Source organism: Aspergillus steynii (assembly GCF_002849105.1).
Source record: "Aspergillus steynii IBT 23096 chromosome Unknown P170scaffold_10, whole genome shotgun sequence".
Lineage (NCBI taxonomy): Eukaryota > Fungi > Ascomycota > Eurotiomycetes > Eurotiales > Aspergillaceae > Aspergillus > Aspergillus steynii.
This window is the reverse complement of record NW_020194407.1, coordinates 412,840-435,724: the sequence shown is the minus strand read 5'-3', so window position 1 is coordinate 435,724 and position 22,885 is coordinate 412,840. Positions and strand designations below refer to the sequence as shown.

General features: G+C 54.2%; 11 protein-coding genes across 11 annotated transcripts; 6 read left to right on the top strand and 5 right to left on the bottom strand.

The window, feature by feature from the left end:
- Positions 1-113: 113 nt before the first annotated feature.
- P170DRAFT_393479 (Zn(II)2Cys6 transcription factor) lies at positions 114-1,441 on the bottom strand. Its single transcript, XM_024846023.1, has 3 exons — positions 1,281-1,441; positions 751-1,222; positions 114-689 (listed from the first exon to the last, which is right to left on the bottom strand). The coding sequence occupies exons 1-3, from the start codon at positions 1,409-1,411 to the stop codon at positions 141-143; spliced, it is 1,152 nt and encodes a 383-aa protein (XP_024698926.1). The 5' UTR covers positions 1,412-1,441; the 3' UTR covers positions 114-140.
- A 161-nt stretch (positions 1,442-1,602) lies between these two features.
- On the top strand, positions 1,603-2,442 carry P170DRAFT_441089 (putative isochorismatase family hydrolase). Its single transcript, XM_024850227.1, has one exon. It carries the CDS (start codon positions 1,734-1,736, stop codon positions 2,325-2,327), a length of 594 nt encoding a protein of 197 aa, XP_024698925.1. The 5' UTR covers positions 1,603-1,733; the 3' UTR covers positions 2,328-2,442.
- On the bottom strand, positions 2,359-4,095 carry P170DRAFT_58472 (uncharacterized protein). Its single transcript, XM_024855283.1, has one exon. The coding sequence runs from the start codon at positions 3,932-3,934 to the stop codon at positions 2,390-2,392; it is 1,545 nt and encodes a 514-aa protein (XP_024698924.1). The 5' UTR covers positions 3,935-4,095; the 3' UTR covers positions 2,359-2,389.
- A 495-nt stretch (positions 4,096-4,590) lies between these two features.
- On the top strand, positions 4,591-6,129 carry P170DRAFT_393471 (WD40 repeat domain-containing protein). The gene is made up of 4 exons (XM_024846022.1): positions 4,591-5,089; positions 5,157-5,534; positions 5,599-5,950; positions 6,009-6,129. Exons 1-4 carry the CDS (start codon positions 4,836-4,838, stop codon positions 6,042-6,044), a joined length of 1,020 nt encoding a protein of 339 aa, XP_024698923.1. The 5' UTR covers positions 4,591-4,835; the 3' UTR covers positions 6,045-6,129.
- On the bottom strand, positions 6,074-7,393 carry P170DRAFT_441087 (oxidoreductase). The gene is made up of 3 exons (XM_024850226.1): positions 6,720-7,393; positions 6,264-6,622; positions 6,074-6,205 (listed from the first exon to the last, which is right to left on the bottom strand). Exons 1-3 carry the CDS (start codon positions 7,156-7,158, stop codon positions 6,146-6,148), a joined length of 858 nt encoding a protein of 285 aa, XP_024698922.1. The 5' UTR covers positions 7,159-7,393; the 3' UTR covers positions 6,074-6,145.
- Positions 7,394-7,540: 147 nt separating this feature from the next.
- Positions 7,541-8,938, bottom strand: P170DRAFT_417834 (WD40 repeat domain-containing protein; the record flags this gene model as incomplete). Its single annotated transcript, XM_024847182.1, has 4 exons — positions 7,541-7,840; positions 7,905-8,570; positions 8,662-8,827; positions 8,898-8,938. 4 exons carry the CDS (start codon positions 8,936-8,938, stop codon positions 7,586-7,588), a joined length of 1,128 nt encoding a protein of 375 aa, XP_024698921.1. The 3' UTR covers positions 7,541-7,585.
- Positions 8,939-9,276: 338 nt separating this feature from the next.
- P170DRAFT_480579 (putative G2/M phase checkpoint control protein Sum2) lies at positions 9,277-11,410 on the top strand (the record flags this gene model as incomplete). Its single annotated transcript, XM_024853792.1, has 4 exons — positions 9,277-9,299; positions 9,366-9,401; positions 9,491-9,731; positions 9,998-11,410. The coding sequence occupies 4 exons, from the start codon at positions 9,277-9,279 to the stop codon at positions 11,408-11,410; spliced, it is 1,713 nt and encodes a 570-aa protein (XP_024698920.1).
- A 562-nt stretch (positions 11,411-11,972) lies between these two features.
- Positions 11,973-13,004, top strand: P170DRAFT_58306 (uncharacterized protein). The gene is made up of 2 exons (XM_024855282.1): positions 11,973-12,831; positions 12,942-13,004. The coding sequence occupies exon 1, from the start codon at positions 12,173-12,175 to the stop codon at positions 12,638-12,640; it is 468 nt and encodes a 155-aa protein (XP_024698919.1). The 5' UTR covers positions 11,973-12,172; the 3' UTR covers positions 12,641-12,831; positions 12,942-13,004.
- P170DRAFT_369337 (uncharacterized protein) lies at positions 12,699-13,774 on the top strand (the record flags this gene model as incomplete). Its single annotated transcript, XM_024844901.1, has 5 exons — positions 12,699-12,827; positions 12,942-13,024; positions 13,092-13,236; positions 13,300-13,335; positions 13,394-13,774. 5 exons carry the CDS (start codon positions 12,699-12,701, stop codon positions 13,772-13,774), a joined length of 774 nt encoding a protein of 257 aa, XP_024698918.1.
- A 6,003-nt stretch (positions 13,775-19,777) lies between these two features.
- Positions 19,778-21,037, bottom strand: P170DRAFT_58078 (uncharacterized protein). The gene is made up of 4 exons (XM_024855281.1): positions 21,010-21,037; positions 20,392-20,961; positions 20,085-20,322; positions 19,778-20,005 (listed from the first exon to the last, which is right to left on the bottom strand). Exons 2-4 carry the CDS (start codon positions 20,802-20,804, stop codon positions 19,997-19,999), a joined length of 660 nt encoding a protein of 219 aa, XP_024698917.1. The 5' UTR covers positions 20,805-20,961; positions 21,010-21,037; the 3' UTR covers positions 19,778-19,996.
- P170DRAFT_441077 (TMEM53 family protein) lies at positions 21,025-22,179 on the top strand. The gene has a single exon (XM_024850225.1). It carries the CDS (start codon positions 21,223-21,225, stop codon positions 22,114-22,116), a length of 894 nt encoding a protein of 297 aa, XP_024698916.1. The 5' UTR covers positions 21,025-21,222; the 3' UTR covers positions 22,117-22,179.
- The last annotated feature ends 706 nt before the right edge of the window (positions 22,180-22,885 follow it).

The following is a 22,885-nucleotide window of genomic DNA, read 5'->3' as shown; positions in this document are numbered from 1 at the left end:
TATAAATCCTACATTAGTCAAGAATTATTGAATCCAATCTAAGGGTATAATTTGTTGACATATAAGATATTGCAAGGACTACCCATTGCCCAGCTTGGGCTTTTGGTCTAGTGGTAATATCAGGAACATGCTTAAATAATTCACTCCAACCCACACCCCCCAAGCAACTCGTCGCACTCAGATATCCACCTCCCAGATTGACTCCTCGCCAGATGCCCATCCCGTCTAATACCCGCCAGCAAATAAATAAGCTCCGGATTCGACCTCGCCTCCCAGAGATGGTTCCCATCCGGCGCGGGAAACTGCAAATCAGCCAGCCCCAGCAACTGATCTCGATCCTCGCCGACCTCAGAGGCGCCGCAGCATATCCGAGAGACCTTGTACAGGGCCAGACCGAACCGTTTGATCTCTTCCACGCCGACCCAGATGCACGTCACGGACTCGATCGAGTGGTAGCGGCCGAGCATGGCCGGGTAGGAGAATACGTGGTGTCTGCGACAGGTGCTTACGAGGGCAATTAGGATTTGGTAGTCCGGCGCGGAGAGTTGGATTTTCAGGTTGAATGAGCGGGGCTCTTGGGGGGCTATTCGCAGGGAGAAGATGAGGTAGAGCAGAATGCCTTGGTAGGTGGCGATGGGCCAGGCTGAGGAGAGGGTGTCGGATTGGGAGGAGAGGTCTTCCCATGTTGTCTGCTCGAGTTAGTTTATATGGCTTACGCGATGTATTATGAATACGATGATTGCAACTAACCTGTTGTTCTCGTATACACGTCCCCAGCCATCGGTGCAGATCCAGCGCCATCTGCCGGTTGGGATCCTCGCCACCGGCCCACAGCCCGATCATGACGACCGCGTACAGCAGGAGGGCGGGCTCATGGTCCACGCTGAAGGTCGCCCGGTGCAGGATTGGCCACTGGGGGTGGAAATGGGCGAAATAGATGCGCACGTAGCGTTGGATATCGTCGGCGTCGCCGAGTCGGGAGAGGATTGATGGCTGCGCAGGCTGCGTCCCCGACGGTGATTCATCATCTTTTTCTTTCGAGTCGGGTCGACTCTTCTCGAACGAGCATTCGAGCTGTTTCAATTCGCAATGCTGACACGGATACCCGCCTCGACAGCGCACCTTCGCCCCTCGGCATTGTCGACATGCTTGAGTGCTGCGGACCACGTGGATTTGCTCCTGCTCGGCGTGGTCTTGTCGGATGTGTCGGCGCAGGGTATCACTGAGTCTTGGTCAGCGCATTTCACCTCCATTTAGATCCGTCAAGTGGGATATACTACCTTCTCGAAAAAACGCGGCTGCAGACGGGGCACGAGGACTGTTCGCCTCGATGCTGGGCTTCATGTCGGCGGAGATGCTCCTTGCGCAGATAACTGCATTTGCAGCCAGGATGGCGACAGTAGAAGCGCATGCTGGCGGTATCTCAGCATCGATATGCCGTTAGAAGGGCGTGTTCAATGTATGATGGAGTACATCCCAAGGATAATCCCACCGGCATCCCATCGGCATCCCACCGGCTCCCACCGGCTCCCACAGTGGGGCCGATTAGATAACTTTTCTCCATTTCTCCATTTCTATACATCATCATCGGGGTTCTTCTCTCCTCCCCGCATCGCATCATCCCAAGCACATAAATACTGCCCTGTCCTCCCTCTTCTCGCAGTCATCCATCCTTCAAGTTCATTCTCCTTTTCTATTCACAAGAAGCTCTCACATCCATTCAAATCATCAAAATGTCCCCCCTCTCCTTCCGCCAGACCATCGGCCTCCCCCGCTCAAAGGCCACCACCAAAGACTCGACCCTGATCATCATCGACGCGCAGAACGAATACGCCCAGGGCAAGCTGACCGTCGAGCACGTCGCCGCCAGCCGCAAGGTCATCTCCGACCTGCTGAACCGCTACCGCCGCAGCGGCGACGGCAAGAACATCGTGCACGTCGTCCATGAGACCCCCACCGGCGCGCCGGTCTTCACGCCCGGCACCGACCTGGCGCGCGAATTCGAGGAGCTGACGCCCCAGGCGGGCGAGAAGGTCGTCACGAAGCACTTCCCCAGCTCGTTTGCGCAGACCGATCTGCATGAGTATCTGAGCGGGTTGGGTCCCGTGGGCAAGAAGATCGTGCTGGTCGGGTACATGGCGCATGTGTGTATTTCGACGACGGCGAGGGCCGGCAGCGAGTTGGGATATGACGTGTTGGTGGCGAGCGAGGCCGTTGGCGATCGCAATATCCCCGGCGTCAAGGCGGAGGAGCTGGTGTCGACGGTGTTGAGTGAGTTGGACGATGCGTTTGCGACGGTGGTGTCGGCGACGGAGATCGAGGGGTAGATTCGATGCGTCTCTTGTATTTAGTGTCTAGAAGGAAGCTGGGAATTCTATCTACGATTCTTTCATGTCATGCAATCCAACCAGGCAGCGTCATCGTCGGTGAGTTGCGGCAAACATCCACCAGCCAGCACGTCTTCTACTTCCTTCGTTACGTTTCGAATCCGCTCCATAGAGACAGCCGCGATGGCCCACAGACTCCTCATCGCTTTCAACGTCCCGATGTTCAGCCCCAGGTAAGGACGCACGGCACTCGTCGTGTGCGGGACCTCGATCGACAACACCGCCAGTTGAATGATCGCGCTGAGAATCAGCGTACATACAAAGAACGGCGTGTGTCCGACAACCGACGAAGAAAGAGAAGCCAGCTTCGACAGCCCCGTAGCCGCAGCGAGGACCTTGGCCGTATGGATCTGCGGGTTGAGAGCAATCGAGGAGAAAGCAGGCGGGCCGGCACAGAAGATTCGGCCTGTAATGGGCAGAAACGCCAGGAGTGAGGATTTGGGGAAATGGAGATAGATAGACGCGCAATGCATAATCGTCGTTGCTTGGAAGATCATCTGGTCCGTTTCGCCCGTGTGCCGGAGGAGCGGACGGTTGCCGCACGGCGACTGCACGCGATGGAACCACGAGGTGATGGTCGCGTCGAGGACGTCCACCGATTCCTGCGGGGCGTGGGTGGTCCCGACGAGAAGACATCGGCGCAGGATGACCGCCGCCTCGACACGGTACGCTGGGGAGGAGAATTCCGCATCGTCGTGGAGCAGCGCCTGGCGGTCCATGTCGCTGATTGAGACCAGGCCGCCGCCCGAGAAAGCCCCGGTGTAGTCTTCTTGTGCGCAGGGCAGCGGCACGTCGGGTGTCTCTAGGGTAAACTGCAGCGATCCCTCGACCTGCACGGCGGCCAGGAGCGTATCGACGATGAAAATCTCCCACCACGTGCGTCGGGCGCTCTCTGCGCCCACGGGACTATGCGTCTCCAGAGCATCCGAAAACCCGCGGTAATGGAGACCGAGCTCTAGACTGCATTGGATGGCCTGGGCCAGGCATTCTTTGGCTTCGGTGGGATGCAGGCGGGTGTGCAGAATGATGGACAGAAGAAGAAGGGCTTGGACTTTGACGATGCTGAGATCTGCCTCTTGGACCGCTGCTCGTAGAGACGTAGTGCGATCCGGTACCGGGTTGACTAGATAATGCCAACCGACGTATTCGACCAGATTCACGAGGTACGCTGGCGGGGAGGACTGAAGGAAGACCTCGTGTGGGGGCAGAAATGGATGTGCCTGGTGGAAATGAAGGTAGTATAGGCCGACGAGATGGTTGCTGTCCATTCCAGGGGGCTCTCGCCTTTCGGTCACGGCGTCGAGATCACACGGTGAGACATCACCAGCAGCGCCGAGTGACTCGGTCCGCAAAGAGTCACCCGGCATCGGACCCGGTCGACATTTGCGTCCGCGGCGCGATGGCACAAAGTAGCAGTAGAGATTCAAGGTTCGGCACCGCGTGCAGCCGGACACGTTGCCATCGCATTTCAGATGTTTCTCGCGACAGTTCACGCAGGCCACCGAAGCCGAGGGAGTTGCCGCCGGGCTGGGTTGATCGTGGTCCATGCTGGAAGATAAGTTCAGTTAAGTTAGTGGATCAGCAGAAGGACCGATCATGAAGAGAAATAGTGAAGTGGTTGTTCGGCGACTTCAGAGAAAGTCGCCGAATTAGCGGGTCTGCCTCTTAGGGCTTCCGCGGTCATTCGCCTCGAAGTATAAGACTGGGGATATCCTCAACTCTCTCTTCGCATACTCGGTATAATCTGACAAGGATACTATTGTTCTAGAAATGCTCTTGATACTTCGACCCACGGTCGGTGAATCTCCAGTTCTCCATCTCCACACGCCACTACCGTCCTTAGTCCATCCCATAGCCTGATAGTATTGCCATGGTTTGACAGTAGACTAGGCAGACAGCCGGCAGTTCGTTAGAATTCCCCTGACGTAAAGTGTACTTCTGTACAGCCAGTTTGATCTTCAAAGGGGCCCCTCGGGAGTTCCTGGTGGAGCATCCCAGCTTGTTTGTGTGGGTATGGGGAGTGAATAAACCAAATGAAATGAAATCGGAGAAGTTGCGTAATGTCCATCCAAACCTCAACGTTGATTGACTGCCTCGGGGAAAATTAAAAATTGAATGTCGCACCCAGGTATGACGTCATCGCAGTTGCCCGCAGTGAATAACATCAGCATTACTCGTATGGAGGATGCAATCAGCCCCGATGTCTGGGATAAAACTGCGTCCTGTCGCTCTCCCGCTGGACTTGACTACTTGAAAGATAAATTCTGTTGCGTCAACTGTGAGCCTGAGTGAAAGGACAACCCGGTTGCCTGATCTACAAACGTGGGGGTTTGTTGGACTTTGGACCGACCCAACCGAACGAGATAAGAACGTCCTGATCCGCCAGGGTCATACCTCCACCTCTCGATCTTCACCCTACGCCTTAGAAAATACAGAGCATCAAGCACCATGTCCCGTCTCCTCTCAGAACCCATCACCTCAGACCCGGGCAGCACCGCCCTCGTAACAGATCTCAAGATCTCTCAGGATCACATCATCGTCCCGTTAGATAATTCCGAAATCCACGTCTACGACACCCAAGGCAACAAGAAACATGTTCTCGAGGGCACCAAAGGCGCCGTCTGGGCAACCGCCGTGCAGGGCAATTTGCTCGCCAGCGGAGGCACCGAGGCCGACATTCGAACCTGGGATTTGTCAACGGGGTAAACATCCTCTCTCCCAGTCGCACCTTAGAAGATCTCAAGGGAGCTAACGCAGCGATTCGTCCAGAAAGCCCGGGCCGATCTTGAAAGGCCATACATCGACCGTGCGCGTGCTTCGCTTCCTAAATGGCACGCAGACCTTGTTGTCGGCATCCCGCGACGCAACGATTCGCGTCTGGGATGTCCAGAGTGGAAATTTCACCGAGATCTTGTACGGCCATACCAGCACCATTCGCAGTCTGGAGGTCTTCCCGTTATCAAACGCCTTCGTGTCCGCGGGCAGTGAAGGCTTCGCGAATGTCTGGAGCACCAAGGATTACTCGCGTCTGCACAAGCTGGAGGGCCATGAGGGTGCGATCTACTGCGTGGCGATCGATCCCAAGGGCGAAATGATTGTCACCGGGGGAATGGATGAGACGGTGCGCATCTGGCGGGCTGACGATGGGTAAGTCATTTTGATGATTCCAAGTGCATTTTCTCTCCTTCTCGGTCGCTTATCCATATGATAGGGAATGTCTCGATGTACTTCACGAGCCGTCCGGCGTCGTTGGCAGAGCCCAGATCCTGGGGGATTCCACCCTGATCACGGCCGACTCGTCGGGCTTCGTGCATGTTTGGTCACTATATACCCCTGCGCGCATGATCTCCAAATTCCAGGCTCATGAGGACCCCGTGGCGGCCTTTGACGTTCGCGGTTCCAAGTTGGTGAGTGCCGGTGGTTCGATCCTGCTGAGTAACATCGAGAGCGGAAAGACCGTCGCCACGATCGACGATACCGCGCACTCCGTATTCAAGCTTGGCTTCCTCGACGAGAATAGGATCGTTGCGTTGGTGGCTCGCGATTCGAAGCCGATGATCGAGGTATGTGCTTCAGCCTGAATTGTGCATTGGACTAGCCGCAAAGCTAACGGGAGAACAGATATGGGATGTCAGTCAGGCGGCATCAAGTGAATAATACCAGCGTGATAATCTTGGTTTGGATTAGCGATTTTGAAGATAACCCATTTCGTTTAGGATAGCAATCTATTTCTACATTGAAGCCATCCAGCGTAGCCCTCATCTCTTAATCCGCCGCACCAACACATCCAGCCCATGCCCATGACATACCAACCGATCCTAAGCATATTAGCAACACCACTTGAAATAACCAGGGCACAATCCGAGCACAGCTTACCGACATCCATCTAGGCACAAACGCCGAAGCAAACCTCACCACCAAACACCCAGGCCCCCTCCACAGTACGACCCCTTTCGAATGCTCAATTCCAAGCACATCGTCCACTATCGACTCGGCGAACGTGCCTATCGAACATCCCTTCGGTCCTGTCATCCCGGCGGCCCGCCGCGCAATGATATCCTTGATGGCAGAGTAGCGCGAGGAGACCGGCAGGTTGAACTCCGGTTCGTTGCCGTGGAACGAGGTCAGCACCACGCCGACCATCAACGTATCCACGGCGACTCCCAACGGCGCCAGCTCGAGTCGCAGCGTGGCGGAGAGGGTGGCAAGAGCGGATTTGGAGGAGTTGTAGATTCCTACATGCCCACATGAAAGTCAGAATCCATCGACCACGTCAGAAAGGCCCCCCAGACAGAGCAGGAACCGCACAATTCCTAGAGGATGAGGACTCACCCGCCCACGGCGCATTCATCACCGCATCCGCCCGACACACGTTCACCACGCGGCCGCGCTTCTCGATCAACAGGCCCGCAAACGCCTGCACCGTGCGAACCGCGCCCCAAACATTCGTCTCGTAGACCTGCTGCGCCGTCTCCAGGTCCGCGTCCAGCAGCGGCATCGTATATCCCGACCCGGCATTGTTGACGAGGATGTCCAGTCCGGCGCCGTGGTCCTCGACGGCCTTGGCGGCTTCCGACGCAGACGTGGTCGACGTCACGTCCAGCTGCAGCGGCGTCACGTTGGGGAGCGACGCCAGCGAGATGGGGATCTTGGATGGGTTGCGCGCCGTCGCGAAGACGTGGTGGCCCCGTTGCGCCAGGGCGAGAGCCAGTGCTGAGCCGATGCCGTGCGCCGAACAGCCGGTGATGAGGATGGCTTTGATCGCGGGCATGACAGGGAGGGCTGCGGTGGAGGGCAGGGAAAAAGGGGGGATTCATTGGTCGGGCTGGTCGGTCGGTTGGTAATGTAGTTATAGGGGAGTTGGTTGCCTGTCTGACGTGTGATGAGTCTATGGGGGTCTGTCTATAGCTGAACTGCGGTGCCACCGTGTCGGATGTCAACTTGTGCGACCTTCTTCTGCGAGGGTTGGCTGATATTGCAATGCCGTCGAGATCAAGGACGTTGCATCGGAGTTTCGATGCGCGCCGAAATGCGGATCTTGTTACGTCCAAGAGGTGGGACTGCAGCTCAGGTCTGAACGACCATGCGTGTTCCTGATGTCTTGTTTGCCCTTGGGTTTTAGTTCGTACGAACGGATCCCTGTCTCTTTTGGTCGTCATTGTAAATTTTATTACTATAGCTAGGGACGTTGAAACAGATCAGTCCTCTCCCATCAGCTCGGCCAGTTCTCGCTCTTCTTCCTCCGTCAGCATCGAGCCTGAATTCTGCGGTTGTTCATCCTCCTCGGGTGTGGTCTTCTTCGCCCTTTCCACCGCTTCCTGAAGGTCCTGGGGTTTCAGAGACCACTGTCGAATAGTGGCATCGATACTGACGCTGACTACTGTCGATCCGACAAGCGCCAGTCCGCTGACTTCCTCGAAATGGCCCGAAAAGGTGTGGTGAAGTTTTCCAGTCTAATTCCCAGTGATGTTAGAAGGTCATGCGACAAGATGCCAAAAAAGGAGATGGACCACCCACCGATCGATTCCACACTCGGACCTCCTCGTCCCTGCATGCGGTGACGATCCACCCGCCCTGTTCGTAAACCACCACGTCTCGCACAAAGTCGGGGTGAGTCAGGGTGAGATTGGGCTTCCACCCATCTTCCCTCACCAGACACTTGGTGGTTTTATCCGCCGACGCAGTCCATAGGTCGCCATCGCGATCGAAGAAGAGTTTGTAAACGTTGGTGTCGTGAGCCAGCAAAGCATCGGTGCCGGTGAGATCCCGACTTCCGGTGGCAATATCGAATTGACGGATTTCGCGGTCACTGCCCGCACTGAACACGATGAATTCCTGGCCATCCGACTCCAACGAGACGGGGTCCACCACCAGGTCCTGGATTCCCTTGGCGTGGCCTTTCAGGACCGAAATGCGCTTCCCCGTGGCGATGTCGAAAACCAAGATTTGAGCATCGGCACCTCCGGAAATGAGAACGTCCTGACCATTGAGTCTGGCGCTGGCGACGGATCTTACGAAATCGGTATGGCCATCGTACTTTAGCTTCGGTTCCCTCGAGGCCACATCCCAGCTCCAAATCAATTTGTCCCAGCAGCCAGCAAACAACGACCGACCGTCGGGGCTGAAGCAGAGACTCGTGATGGGGGCCGAGGGTCCTTTATAGATGGCAGCCGTGTCACCTGTCTACAAAACAAACGCAAGCACCGAAGGAGCCTTAGTTACAAGCACCCTGCGGAGGTATCCAGAATCAAGCCGGGACACCGGGCACACCTACTTCAAGTATGACCTTTCTCACGGTGCCACCACTCTGGGCCACGAACACGGCGTCGGGATTCACGGGGTCGGCTTGGACGGCCAGTATTTTACTCTGTAGCTTGATAGGGGAGCCATTTGTGTTGCGAGACTTTGCGTCCTTTCGCTGCTGCTCGTCGAGGGCCGCTCTGGAATCCGGGGAGGGGCAAAGATCAGCGATGCGGGAAGTAGGGAGGAATTGGTGGCGATCAGACGAACGTGGTTTGGAAGAAATGGTCAGGATTGTCAGAGCGAGACATGACGGGACAACTAGACGATTGAAATGAATTGAATAGATGGGTTAGATGAACTGGACTGAATGGACTGACTAGACTGAGCTGTAGAGAGAGAAGTGGAGCCATGACGCCGAAATTTCAGGCAACCTGCGCCGGGAGCTCCTGCGGTCCGCCGTATCCCGCAAGCTTTTCCACAAAATCCTCGCTTCGTCTTCTCTCTTCTTCTCTCCCTTTCTCACCTTTCCCCGTCCTATTTATTCTCGCCCACTCCCCCTCGCTTTCTTCTTCTCTTCTCTTCTTCCCTCTCTCATTGTTTTCTCCTCCCCTCTCAGCGCGATTGACGCGCAGCACTCCCTGTCAGCATGGATATGAACCATTTAATAGGGTCAGTCTTCTGCCTACTGGTCTGAACCAGGGTTTGTGCGGCTCGGCTGGAGTTAACACCTGGCAGTCAGCGGTTCAACCTGATCTCCAAGAGTGACATTCGGTATGTTCAATTCCTTTCCCAGCGGTGCTTCGCTTGGGTCGCCTCTCGTTCCACCTCGCCCTTGCGATCGTGCTGACCTTGCTGGCTAGCTATGTTGGTACTTTACACGAGATCAACCCCGAGGCTTCAACAATAGCCCTCGAGAATGTCGTCTCTTTCGGCACTGAAGGCCGACGCGGTAACCCCGCCGAGGAAATCCCCCCTTCGTCCAGCATCTACGAATACATTGTGTTCCGTGGTAGCGATGTGAAGGACATTAGTGTCGCCGAGGAGAAGGAAGCCCCACAGCCTGAGCCTCCTCAGGTGCCTGATGATCCTGCTATTCTTGGAGTGAGTTACACCATTCTGGCGAATCCCTCGATTCTACCCCTCCAGTTACTCGGTGCCCGAGTCCACCGACCGTCCCGCGGTCGGCGACATGATCTTATGATGAAATATTTCGGATGTAAATACACAGACCTGTTCCGAGAGCGCAAAACCATGTGGATATTTCCGTTGCCTTCCTTCTGATATGATCATGGACTCGGCACCGTGCCTAGCACCTATCACCGCGAGTGAAGCTGTCAGAATTTTTTGCTAACTGTCAGCGAAAACAGAGCATGTCACGACCTGGACCGGGACCAGGACAAGCACAAGGACCGCCAGGACCACCAGGACCGGGTCCTCAGGGACTTCCTCCTCATTCCCAACCCCCTCAACAGCCCGGGGCACCTCGCCCGGTTCCTCCTGGCTATCCTCAACCTCCCCAGTTCCAAGGATTCTACCCACCCTATGGACAACGGTTTGGAGCGCCTGGATTTCCTCCCGGACCGGGATTCCCCAACATGCCGTACGGCGCCCCGCCGGGATGGTTCCCCCCTCCGGGTCAAGGCTTCCCCCAGGGTCCTGGCCAGTTCCCACCTCAGATGCCTATCGGTCCTCCTGGTCAACATCAGACACCCCCTCCTCAGCGGCAAGGACCTGTCCCCGGTGGCCCTATGAACGTGCCCAAGACAACGTCCGAGCTGCCTGTCGGAGACAAGCCTGTGAGCAAGCCTGCGAGCCGTGATGCCACTCCTGGACCCGGCGCACCGGCGCAGGTTGCTCCTACTCCCCCTGTTGAGTCCAAGCCTTCAGTGGCCGAGGCCGTACAGGCATCTGCGGGACCTGCCCAAGGCCCACCCGCCGGACTGAACAAGGTCCCCCCGACCGGCCCACGGAATGGTCGCGTGCAGCCGGCGATTCCCATCGCGGCTCCTAAGGCGCCTGTAACCAATGCTCCGGCAGCCCCTGGAAATAATGTCCCTCAAGGCTCCCAGGCCGCGATTACCGAAGCTACCCGGGCGGCCACTGCTGCGGTTGCAGCCGCCATGGCCAAGCTGCCTCAGCCTGGTCCCCAGCAGAAGTCGGGAGCTGCGCCCGTCGATAACCTGACGCGGCAGATGGCTGAAATGAAGCCTTACGATGGCACTCGACCTCAGCGTGGTCATCATCAGCACCCTCGCGGCGGACGCGGTGGCCAGCGCACCCAATACCAGGGACACAAGAAGGTCGAAGTTCCGGACACGGACTACGATTTTCAGACGGCCAATGCCAGGTTCAACAAACAGGACCTGCTCAAGGAAGCCATTGCCACTGGTTCCCCGGTCCACGAGGTTGAGCCTCAATTCCCGGACGGCGACGTATCGGAAGTTGCCAGTGCTGGTGGAGCCAGCGATGCCACTCCCTACAACAAGTCCAGCTCATTCTTTGACAACATCTCGAGCGAGGCTCGCGACCGCGAAGAAGGAGCTGGCGGCCGCGTCGGTGGCCGTGAATGGCGCGGTGAAGAAGAGAAGCGCAACATCGAAACCTTCGGTCAGGGCAGCGTCGACGGCTATCGCGGTGGCTACCGTGGCCGTGGCCGCGGCCGTGGCTATGGTCGTGGACGTGGTGGTTACAACCGCGGCTACGGTGGTCGTGGACGCGGCGGCGGCATCCGAGGTGGCCGCAATGTCTCTCAGTCCACCGGAGTTCCCACGCAGACCTAATCTCTCCTGGATGTCGTTTCTTCCAACCTAATTTCTTTTCTCATGATGCACTTAGCGATGAACATGTCCCGCTCCGGAAGTGAATGAGTCCTTCCATGTTTTTATTTATCTTGATTTGCGATATTCTCTGGCGTCTGGTGGTAGCTTGCTACTGATACTTCTTGGCACATTCCCCTGGTCAAGCTTTTTTATTCTATTTTTTTTCTGCTTGTGTTTAGGAGCAACACGGGAACTGGGTCATGGTGGGCATGGGGAGGTTCATGCGGTGTCGACTTTGTGGCGTTATTTTTGATTTCTGAATATGGGCAGGTTGCGACCTCGATAGCGTCGCCTACATATCCCTCCATCTGGACGATGATCATGTTTTGTCATTTAACATCCGACGCATTCGGAACACACCAGGACAGGGGCGGCCAGGAGGCGTTTGCCGATTGACGTCCGCCTCTTGATTCCTTGATCTTTGTGATCTTTCACATCTTTCTCATTCCTCTCCCTACTTGCACACTCTGTATGATTTCCTTGGCCTCCGGAGCCGAGCACCAGGGGTGACCCATTCTGTTCTGTATCATATTGCAAGAGATTCCACCCTAGACTCGCCCGTGACTGAAAATCCAGAAAAAACCAAAAACACGGAGACCATCTTGGTCTACCGGTGCCAATATGACTCCAAGAGTAAGAATGAGTGTAGCGATCGGCGGTTTATCCGCCTGAAACGTCATCCGATGGACCTCGGGTCTCCGCCGTGGAAGCGAGGAATCAACCATGGATGGAGGGACGCCTCAGGACTACGGGGTATTGTCAATCCTGGCCATCTTCGATCTCCAGCATGTGTTTCCTTGCAAGAAAGGGAATGAGGAGGGGATTTCCATACGAGGCTTTGGCGTGCACGCGACAAACAAGGGAAGCCACCTGATTGGCAGTCACGGGAATTGGAGGATCTCCAGTCTTCGTCTCTTGCGTCTTCGCCTCCTCGTCCGTCATACCCCCTCAAGCACCCCAGTCGGCTGTGGCTCTAGTGGATCAAGTCTCAATAATGCGTCCATTATTCTATTCTCCTCTCTCTCTCCCTCTCTCCACTCGACCCAAACTTCCTCGTTCCCCCAGTCCACAGTCTCCATTCCCAACGTTGCCCCAGAAAAACTGTCTGGCCCAAAACTATATAAAGCCGGTCCCTTGACGATCGCTCGCAAAGATGGCTCGCGTCGCAGAACGACTCGGCAGACTAACTGAATCCTTGACTCCCTCCGCCCCCGTCTCTGCTCTATCTTCTACCTCCAACTCCCCCGAGATGTCCGTTCAAGCACCGAACAACCTGCCCTGGGATCCCAACAATGCGCAATTTCCCTCCCGCAAGGAACTACCCAAGCTACCCGGCGCCCCGGAGGATGCAGCCTGGGTTTGGGGCAAAGACGATGCTGTGAGTTGCGCAGATAGACCCTTCGTCCTTCCCAATGCGGGATTACAAATCAGCTATCATCTCATACTTCCCATGTATGTCTCATGTGAGCTAAGCTGACTGGTGGCCACCTAGCTCGGCCGATTGAATCTCCTGACTTCACAGCGAGTAAAGGCTGCCGCCGCCGACATCCGGACGGGAGAAATGGTTCGATTGGAGTGAGTCGCCCGAGAGATGCAAATCCCGTCCGCGGAGTTGGCAGTTAACACCGTCGGCGAATTCCAGCCTCCCTGTGAACATCCCCGAGAACCCGGCCTTTGGACGCGAGCACTTCCAGCATCATATCAAATGTCTTGTCCCTGAGATCGCATATGACGACACTTATACTTTGAACACGCAGAGCGGCACCCAATGGGACGGTTTCCGACATGTATGTACCCAATACCACGGTCCGGACGTGACTCGGGCAGCGAAGCTAACGGTGCCACCATAGTTTGCCCACATTGACAGCAAGTCATTTTACAACGGAGTAAGTCGTGCTCCGATCCACTCTTCCACGTGGTATTGTCTGCCCTAACACGCATCAGACTACTGCCGCCGATATAGTTGGTGACGATGCCAATCACCGCTGCGGCATCCACGACTGGGCTAACCACGGCATCGCCGGCCGCGGTATCCTTCTCGACTACCGCCACTACGCCGAGACCCAGAACAACCACTACGACCCCTACACGGCGCACGCCATCCCGTTCGAGGAGCTGAAGGCCTGCGCCGTTTCGCAGGGCATCGACCTCCGTCCGGAGTCCCAAGGCGGCGACATCAAGGTCGGCGATATCCTCATGGTCCGCTCCGGGTTCGTCCAGCGATACCACGAGCTCAGCCCGGCCGAGCGCAAGGCCGGCGCCGAGCGACCCATGGAGGAGCTGCAGTGGGCCGGTCTGAAGCAGGAGGAGCCCACGCTGGACTGACCAGTAACTGGTAACCCAGGTAAAATTACTGTGGCCCACACCCGGGTTCCTGTCTTACGGGACGGGCTGTCAAACCCGCCGGAATCCTATCAGGATCGCAGACGGAGATCCGTAGGCGGCTAGAGGCTAACCGACACGATGTCTCGACGGGGGGGTCCAGCGCATTCCGCAGAACGGGATGAGGAGTCACGCAGGACTCCGTACAAAAGGAAGCGCAGGTACCTGCGGGAGTGTCTATCTACTCGGTACTCCGTAGGTATCCATGGATGTATGCGCGGCGTATCGAGAACCGAGTGCTGCTCGAATGATGCGCTAAGGCGGCACTACTGAGCCAAAGGGGTGGGCATTGGGTCAGCACGGATACGAGCTAAAGGCGGAGGGGCAAGAAGAATGGCCGATCGAGCAGGAAAAGGGCCGCCCATGAAGGCAGCCGTCGGCCGAAGCCCATTGGACTGGCTGGAAAGTTGGGCGGTGGGACTCGGGGGAGCCCAGGAGGGGGATTTAAAATTAATCGGCGCCAGGAAAAAGCCCTAAAAGGGCAGGTACTGAAGCCAACGGGACTGGCCTGTCGCTGCTCGTTGGTCCACCTCCCCACCCTGGAACTCTTGCCGGTCTCCACCTCCGTATTATTTATTACACCGCATGGGCAAGTAACCTTCGGGGCCAAACTCTGCTGGGCCTAGCGTTGCTGTATTCGAATGAAGGTGGTCTGGAAATATTTCTTCTTTTTTCTTTTTTTTCCTGGGGGGTGGGGGGGAAGGTGGTTATTTTCGCCGTTGGTTCTCTCCTGGGATCATGCGATTTTCCTTAGCCCGGTTGGAAAGTCCTCCAAGCGCCGGGCCCTTAGATCATAACCAAAAAGAATCGAGAGAAAAAAGTACCGCGGGATGGTCTTCCTGGGCCCTGGTACTCTGTACGTGGTCGGTCTTCTATATTTAGTATGCTAACTCTGGAACTTTGATGAGCCTCGAGGCAATGTTGAGGCTTGAGCATACGCAGTAGTGACCTACTACTCCGTAGGCTGTGACTTTGACTAAAAACACGTCTACTCTGTATGTAGTATGGACCTGAGCCAGCCACTGCCAACATGGCTAAAGTAGCCGTGGGAAAACGGTCGCGACGGACGGAGTGTAGTTGGTTGGACCAGAAGCAGACTGTAACCAGCGACCTGAACCCCCCCCGAAGATTTACCATGGATTTCCACTACTGGGTTTAGTGGAATATAGTGTCAACTGTCAACCTCGAAGCGAGGCAGATTACCTTTTCTTTTTTTTTTTTTCTTTTTTTTTTTATTCCAAAAAATATTATTCCGCCGCAGTGCACACAGAGTTACGGAACCCCATGTTTGTCATGCCTCGGAGTAAAGGTAAGGTAGAGTTGACGCAAGAAGGTCCCGTGAAACAGGTGTTCACTGAAGGCAACCAGCGTGTGTAACCCTCCAGTATCGATACCAGGTTTCATTCGAAATTAATCTCCGGGAGTTTGCCATACCCAGCCCGACGGAACACCCAACACCAGAGGCCTGGAAAAGGATGACTGAAAGGATTCGAAAGCCAGCCAACCTGGCCCAAGCTTGGCCGCGCTTCCTTTCCAGGTGCGAGCCATCCTGCAGATTCTTTTCTGCACCGAACCAGGCTAACGAGGCGCCGGCATCATTGGCCCCGTCCGGTCGTGGCATTCAGCCTGGATGAAACCTGTCATCCGACCCGATATTCTGACCGTCGATATCGCGGCGTGGGTTCGATCCATTGGGTTTTCGCGAGATCCTATTGATCCTTTCATTTTCTTGGTCCGAATGGGGACAAATGGCGGTGCCGATGCTCACCCAGCTACGTGGAAGAGACACCCGTCATTCCCCTCATGTTCTATACTGCGTAGTGGCCGCCACTTCCTGGAAGCCACGGCTACGTATACACACAGATAGGGCCTACGTATCCGTCGCATGTACAGGACACGATGCATATCGACGGTGAGTGCTCCGTATCTCGTCCACTGGCCTCTGCGGGGGGAACAATATCCAGAGTTTGGGGGACAAAACATGCGCCCTCGAAGGGATACCTGGTGGTCAGTAGGTAAACCATCCATCGGTATTTCTGCTCAGCACCCGGAAGTCCAAACAAATCTGAGTCTGCTGGGATGGATTCTCCGGTTTCTAATTATTGCCTTGGATTGGACCTAGCGAGGGAGATCAATTCAGGACTATCAACTCGGCTGGAGAGAGTCGACGATAAACAAAGAACGAGAGCAAACCCCGGGGCGATCCCTGCCCAAGTAAGTAGGACCCGGGGTTTGAACCAGCCCCCCTCAGGAGAATTCGATCGCCGGACCTCGAGCGAGTGGACGGGGCAGCGCTACTCCCACCGCGGACTAGCGCGAGAGCAGCACGGTGGTAAATGTGGCCCCGAATCCCGCCCCGTGATTGGGCGGGCGATGCGCCGGCGCCATTAATCTGTTTGCTGACGAAGGCCTCGCCGGCGGAAACGGTTCCAGAAACCGAAGGCCCACCAGCAGTCAGGCGCCAGCTGGTCCGTTCCCCCCCTTCGCTGTCATTTTTATTTTTCACTGGGAAAGGTTTCAAGCCGCCCCACTTCGGTCCGCACCGGATGGACTGAGCGGCCCCATTCGTATCATTTTGACTTCTGCGATCGGTTTATCCGCCGTGCCATCCAGGGACAGGCTAGTTCTTCCTACCGAGTAGTCAGCGCGACTAGACGGGGTGGTTTGATGAATTCGACAGGGTCTGCACTGACAGTGTGAGCACGGTTGGACGTCCAATGTCCTTTCGGCCGGCACTAAGAGATCCTCGGGACCGGGGAGAACTCGCAGGGGTTACAGTGTTGGCCACGGATGACATCTGAGTCGCCCTGCATCGTGACTTGATGAACCAGGGTTGGATTATTATTGAGCGACCTAACGGCGACAAGTCTCGTGTGGCACCGGAGGGGATGCTAGGCCCACCAGGTAAGCAGCAGCATCTGCACATCTGCAGGCGACGATTGTACTCCTGCCCGGTGTGACCCTGAGACACTTCGCTTAGAAGTTGGCGCTGGGCAGCCTCGATGAGGACAACCGGACTGTCTTCCAGAAGATTGCCATCCCAACTCGGATAGGCGGAAAAGCGATTTTGGGGTTGCACACGACCGCAGCCCACGGCTTGTCCAGATCTCGGTCTGAGAGACTCTTTGGTTCTGGGTAGAAAGAAATGCGCTCTGTCATGGGTCCGAATCCATGAGACCCATTCCTGCTCTGGCCTGCTTCGAGTCCTTGCCCATTTACCATACAGTACGACACGCTACAGACATCGGCAGGGGGCCTAGAAATGCTGGGCGCATGTCCCTCGCAGGATTCTCTATCATTCCCGGGGCGTCCGGCCTCGCCAATAACCAGACTGTCGGATCTACCCGCATGGGATCTTCGTATCGGGTCGCACGGGTCATGTTGACTGCTTGAGACGAGGGGACAATGAGATCATTCGGTCATTCGCGTACGAATCCATCACACGGACATGACTGCCCCTGGTATTCGGGTGAGGTTTCCTTTTCTTTTTTTTTCTTTTTTTTTTTTTTTTTTTTTTTTTTTTTTTTTTTTTTTTTTTTTTTTTTGTTCTTTCTTTCAACCGTACCTACACTCGCTTGTGGAATGAACCGGCGGTCGATACCACCTGGTACCACCCAGCGAGGTAGTATGGTGCAGAAGGCCGACGGTTTCTCGTACTACAAAGCTGTCACCCGTTGTTGCACATACCAATCTTCACTTTCCCTCCCAATCGAGAAGAGATGCTGGCTTGCAGCAGTCGGCATCGAGAACTACTGGTATTTTGCGTGTGGACACTATCACATTTGCTCTGGTGCCTCCACAGGTGATTGACATATTTACAATTAGTCAGGCATTCTCGGAAATCTACCAGGAGCAACATTCTTTTAGATTGCTATGCCGTGCGAAAGCCCCGGTCAGCTCTGTTAGCGAGGTGCTCACATCTCACGATCGACGGTCTAGCTTTGTTACCCGGTGAAAGCGAGGACATGGGTTGCTGCTCTAGCCTCCAAATGGCATCAAAGGGACACGAATGAGAGCAGCCGGAAGTACTTTTGTCCTACGTGAATCGGGATGTTACTGATCAGATCCCAGTGGGATGGTCAACAAATAATCGAGTTGGGCATCTCTATCTATCCCATGCAAGACAGATCCCGAAACCGTCTATCTAGTCGCTAAGCTGCATGGGTTCTAGCAGACCGTTATTTGTCTGGGGTATCTGCTGATTGGACCGCGCGGCGGACTACGGAGTAGCATATTGGTGCCACTCGAGTTTGTGATACATCAACTCGTCCATGACCCCTTTGTGTGCCAAAAGGAGAGAGGGGAGGAGAGGCAGAAAGGGTCGTGTCTCCAATCTCGAGATCCACCTTCGCTAGTCGATAGGGTCTATGATCTCATGCGGTGCCATCCCTGGATTTCTGCGATGCTGTTGATTCATTCCCAGCGATGGCGACCTCCCCTTCCGGGCTGCGATCTCTGCTCTCCCTCACCGTGTCCCAGAAAATGACTCATTCCAAATCACCTTATGCAAGGTGTCCATCGATCACGATACATAATATTCTTCATGGCATCATATCTATCTATCTGTCCTCGTGAATCATGCTTCATACAGAGTGCCTTCCTCCCCGCTTTATTCCCGACGCCTTATCCATTATGCATCGAGAATGGTCTATTCTCGGAGTGGCAATGTTCGCTCCCTACCTTTTATCCTCAGCATCCATACGGAGTGCTGCATACAGATGTATCATAGCCCCCTCACAGTTAGCACTCCTGAAACAGTCGAACAAGCGAGAGATGTATGTCTGGATGAGTACGGAGTAGACCTACATACATACAATACATATGCACATACCAGTTCTCAATTCTAAAATTCTCGTGGAGTGGTGCGTAGTCTTATCGTCCTTGCGTGAGAGTGTCGATGTACTCTCTCTGTTTGCGTCTATCCCTTTCTCTCTATTTATCTATCGCCCACATGCTCCGGAGACCCGACGATACATACTCGATTCAGCAATTTTTGCGAGTTGATGCAGCAGATAAACTCTAATGGCTGCAGTTCGATAGCGCATATCAAATCCTGATATTAATTGGCCGAGCTTAATGGTATCGCAGATATTTGAGCGATCATCCGGAGTTATACTCTTATACTCCGTATTCTGCGACGGCAACTTGCGGGATCCGGTATAGCATTCCTAATCGGGGAAGGCGCTTCATTCCCGCTTAGCATTGCAGTATGTCATCTATTCCGTATAAAGCTGCCTTTCTGCCCACCTCAAGAGAGCGAGGATTTCGTCGACGTATGATTTTCGTCCGAATCAAAACTCGTTGAGGCATTTTTGCTATCAAACCAATCTTTCTATACTCGGTACTTCGCCACCCCCTCTTATCAAAATAAGTTATGGTTATTACCAGTCGCTCCGCGGATTATCGTCTGACTGATTCTTGTTTACTTCAACACGAAATAGTAGGGATTACAATACAAATATAAGCCCTACCGATCTGTATTAGGTCCAGCCATGGAGACGAGAATCAAACCGAGAGATCTTAATAGTAGAAGAGTAGCCGTAGTAGAAGCAATAAAGCGGAGTACGAGATTGTTATTATTGATACCTAATACATCATCTAGTGGATACTTGGGTGCTTATATAGAGGACCGTCTGGTTAAAGCACCAACAGGCTTTCGCTCAAGATAAAATTAATAGTTGAGCTACTTTTTCACTAACACCACGTTCATTATCTCATCGATGCTCAAATCGTACCACCAAAGACATTTCCGTTTGCATAAGGCTGTTTAATGCCATATCTGTTCACTGTCAGGTCGACGAATTCAGTGATATATCATATTATTTAGTTGATACTTACCAGGAACACCTAAGAGATTTGGAATAACACTTAGAAGATAAACCAGTATATTCAAAGTGGTAGGCCAGCAATGCGAGTTTCATTTTAGCTGACGACCTTGCAAAATCCTGTCCACCTGCTCAATCATATCATTGTCCAGTGTTTCACCCACACCTGTGAGGGGAGTCATCGTATCTCCACAGGGTCCACTATAAACCCATTTTATGAATAGTTCATAATTGTTTCTGATATTTTCCTTGAAGTCATAAAATTTGCTTTGAGATATGGAGAGGGATTCCCCGTTGTGATATGCCTGGATAATCCTTGCTTTGGACCGAAATATCGAAATCACCAAGACTTAGGAGTACATCGATTAGTATATATTTGATATTCAACAGACCCCACGTGGTTAATGATAGAATCTAGATAGACTTACAGGGAAAAGGTAGTGTTGGATGTGTTTGATCTGTACCATTCTCCACTTCATATATGTCACAATGGCTATGAGTTCGCCGCGGGAGAGTTGTTCCTCAGGCTCAGTATAATTGGAAATTCGAAAGATACAGTGAGAAAGATTGGTAGACTTTGCTCCGACATCACTGTGTGTTTGCCATTCATAGGGGACATCAGGTGTGTGTTCTCCTGTCGCGATAGCTGGCCTCTCTATGAGGTACCTAATCATAAAGGAAAATCAGTAAGTTTCTGAACCCTGCTAGTATAGCAGCTTAGAATTGATAACCTACTTCCAGTAGGCAAAAGGCGTTTCGTCGTTGCTTCTGAGCCAGGCTTCTGTAAGCCGATTCGAGAGACTTAGAAAGGTAATATTAATGCGACGTGATTCCTCGATATAACCTTCTGTCCATTCAGAAAACTGCACTTTGCCCCAGTCAATATTTGGGAGTTCTGAAAGAGGATTGTAGAACCTGGTATCTTTGGTTGGGGTGGGTGATTCAAGATCGAAAGTTGATAGCTGGATACCAAGTGTTTTGAGGTCGTGATCGGCAAAAAAACCTTGTTCAGTGATTTTTATTTTTTGCCATACTTGAACAAGCTGGCGAGATATGACATTTGTTTTCTCTAGGCGATTGATGATATCTTCACGCAGTTTTGGGTTCTGGTTTCCAGGGAAGAACATATCTGAAGCGGATGAAGTCATTTCTGGTGCTCTCTTTTGTTCTTTGTTTATGTTGGATATTATGGGCACAAGGCGGATGATTCAGATAGAAAAGACTAAGTTGAGGTTTAAAGGAGAACCATAAGCTATAGAATGAAGATTGGTGCTACTTATAGCTAAGGAAATGAGACGATAAAACCTGTTTTGCTGCATTGGCATTGAACTTAGACTCCCATGGCAATAATACCATCCGATATAGTAGCAATATATTGCTAGACCATATGAGAATTACTAGTTCATTGACAATTCAACAGTCGAGCAAAGATGAACACCCAGTTATTTCCAATCCGGCAGTGATCGCGTCGAGATGAGATTCTCGCCTCGGAAGCGCCGTCGCTTCGGCAGCAACGAATCCTTCACCCCTCGAATTGTTTCATCATGGTAGCACCGCATCGCAGCCATGTCCCCGTTCGAACCTCTCCGGCCCCTGGCCAACAACGTCTTTCTCTACGAGCCTCAGCTCAATGACCGTCGGCCTCGCGAGGATCCTCCCCTGATCATTCTGTGCACGTGGGTCGGAGGCGCCATCCCCCGACACATCAACAAATACGTCGCCCCCTACCTCCATCTCTACCCGCATTCATGCATTCTTCTCATCACCACCCACATTCTCGATATCAGCGTGCGCTCCTTCGCCGCCGTCCGCGCCCGTCTGAAGCCTGCCCGGGACGCCATCCGTCGGATCTTGGGGCCTGAGGGCGTCGGCGGCGATACCAATGCCAGTCCCGGGCCGGGGCCGGGAGCTTTACTTCATATCTTTTCGCACGGAGGATGCAACACGGCGGTCCAGTTAGCGCTGTCCATGGGTGAGGATGAAGGGCAAAGAGGGCTGCGACATCTACCGGTTCAGGCCGTCATCTTCGACTGCTGTCCCGGGGACGATTCCTTCCTGCGCATGTACAATGCGGCCGCGGTGTCGTTTCCCAAGGCGTTTCCCCTGGGAACTTTCGAGAGTGTGCTGCTCTACCCGTCCATCGCGGCGATCTTTGGCCTGCAGCGTGCGGGTTTCATGCACTCGGTGCGTCAGTTACGAGAGCAGATGAATGATCGGACGGTGTTTGGGTCTGCTCCGCGGCTGTATCTGTATTCGGCGGCGGATGACATGGTGCCCTGGTATGACGTCCGGGCGCATGTAGACGAGGCAAGGTCCCAGGGATTTCAGGCAGAGGGCTTAATGTTTCGGGATAGTCCGCATTGCGCGCTGATTCAGGAGGACGCGGCTCGGTACTGGGGGGCGATTCAGGCGTTTTGGCGGGGAGAGCGGCAGGAAGAAGAGAGGGCGAGTAAACTGTAGATATATAGATCATGCCGTGTTAAATGTGTCAGATAGAATCCTAGATATAATGCTAGATACCTTACTACAATATAGTATCCATTGTTCACCAAGTTGGTGATGGTATATGAAAACAAAAGCCGCCCGCTGATTGGCCCGCAGCGACACCGCGCGGATGACCTCACATTTGCCAATTCCTCTTCCTTTTCCCTCTTCCATGGATCTTCTATCAGTCCTCCCGGACTTCCCTTCCAAACCCTACTCCCATATCCTGCCTCCTCTCGAGAGAGCCCATCTCAACACGGTCGACCTGATCACTCTTGATTCTCTGGAAATAGCCAGGCGTGCCCACGTACCGCCAGCCGACGTGCGCCGTTTGTCGTCGCACGTCGTCAAGGCCCTTCATCACGATGTTGGCTTCGAGGAATCCGCTGGCCCGGACACCGCAGAGCCCAGTTCCAGCATTAATTTCGACGCGCCTCTGACTCCGGGGGCCTCCAATAGACTCGATCTTTCGCAATGGGGCGTCATCAGCACCCTCGACCCCGCGCTGGACGCGCTGCTGGCTGGCGGTGGAATCCCCACGGGTTACGTGACGGAGGTGACCGGCGAGAGGTGCGTTGTCTACCGCGATCTCTGCGAGCGACCCAGGGAAGCATATGAGCTAATTTATATCAACAGCGCCAGCGGCAAAACTCAATTCCTCCTTACCCTCCTCCTGTCGGTGCAACTCCCTTCGCCCCGTGGTCTAGGGAAATCCGCCATCTACATCTCGACCGAAGCGCCTCTA

What these genes read in the sequence shown, in the direction of transcription:
- P170DRAFT_58472 (XM_024855283.1), bottom strand. Translation starts at nt 3,934, where the DNA reads ATGGACCACGATCAACCCAGCCCGGCGGCAACTCCCTCGGCTTCGGTG.
- P170DRAFT_441087 (XM_024850226.1), bottom strand. Translation starts at nt 7,158, where the DNA reads ATGCCCGCGATCAAAGCCATCCTCATCACCGGCTGTTCGGCGCACGGC. An exon ending in GATGAATGCGCCGTGGGCGG is followed by an intron (nt 6,623 to 6,719) that starts GTGAGTCCTCAT and finishes GTGGGCATGTAG; the next exon opens with GAATCTACAACTCCTCCAAA. An exon ending in TTGTGCCTAGATGGATGTCG is followed by an intron (nt 6,206 to 6,263) that starts GTAAGCTGTGCT and finishes TAATATGCTTAG; the next exon opens with GATCGGTTGGTATGTCATGG.
- P170DRAFT_58306 (XM_024855282.1), top strand. Translation starts at nt 12,173, where the DNA reads ATGGATGGAGGGACGCCTCAGGACTACGGGGTATTGTCAATCCTGGCC.
- P170DRAFT_441089 (XM_024850227.1), top strand. Translation starts at nt 1,734, where the DNA reads ATGTCCCCCCTCTCCTTCCGCCAGACCATCGGCCTCCCCCGCTCAAAG.
- P170DRAFT_58078 (XM_024855281.1), bottom strand. Translation starts at nt 20,804, where the DNA reads ATGACTTCATCCGCTTCAGATATGTTCTTCCCTGGAAACCAGAACCCA. An exon ending in ACGCCTTTTGCCTACTGGAA is followed by an intron (nt 20,323 to 20,391) that starts GTAGGTTATCAA and finishes CTTTATGATTAG; the next exon opens with GTACCTCATAGAGAGGCCAG.
- P170DRAFT_393471 (XM_024846022.1), top strand. Translation starts at nt 4,836, where the DNA reads ATGTCCCGTCTCCTCTCAGAACCCATCACCTCAGACCCGGGCAGCACC. An exon ending in ACCTGGGATTTGTCAACGGG is followed by an intron (nt 5,090 to 5,156) that starts GTAAACATCCTC and finishes CGATTCGTCCAG; the next exon opens with AAAGCCCGGGCCGATCTTGA. An exon ending in ATTCGAAGCCGATGATCGAG is followed by an intron (nt 5,951 to 6,008) that starts GTATGTGCTTCA and finishes ACGGGAGAACAG; the next exon opens with ATATGGGATGTCAGTCAGGC.
- P170DRAFT_441077 (XM_024850225.1), top strand. Translation starts at nt 21,223, where the DNA reads ATGTCCCCGTTCGAACCTCTCCGGCCCCTGGCCAACAACGTCTTTCTC.
- P170DRAFT_393479 (XM_024846023.1), bottom strand. Translation starts at nt 1,411, where the DNA reads ATGCGCTTCTACTGTCGCCATCCTGGCTGCAAATGCAGTTATCTGCGC. An exon ending in AGCCGCGTTTTTTCGAGAAG is followed by an intron (nt 1,223 to 1,280) that starts GTAGTATATCCC and finishes ACCAAGACTCAG; the next exon opens with TGATACCCTGCGCCGACACA. An exon ending in CGTGTATACGAGAACAACAG is followed by an intron (nt 690 to 750) that starts GTTAGTTGCAAT and finishes TAACTCGAGCAG; the next exon opens with ACAACATGGGAAGACCTCTC.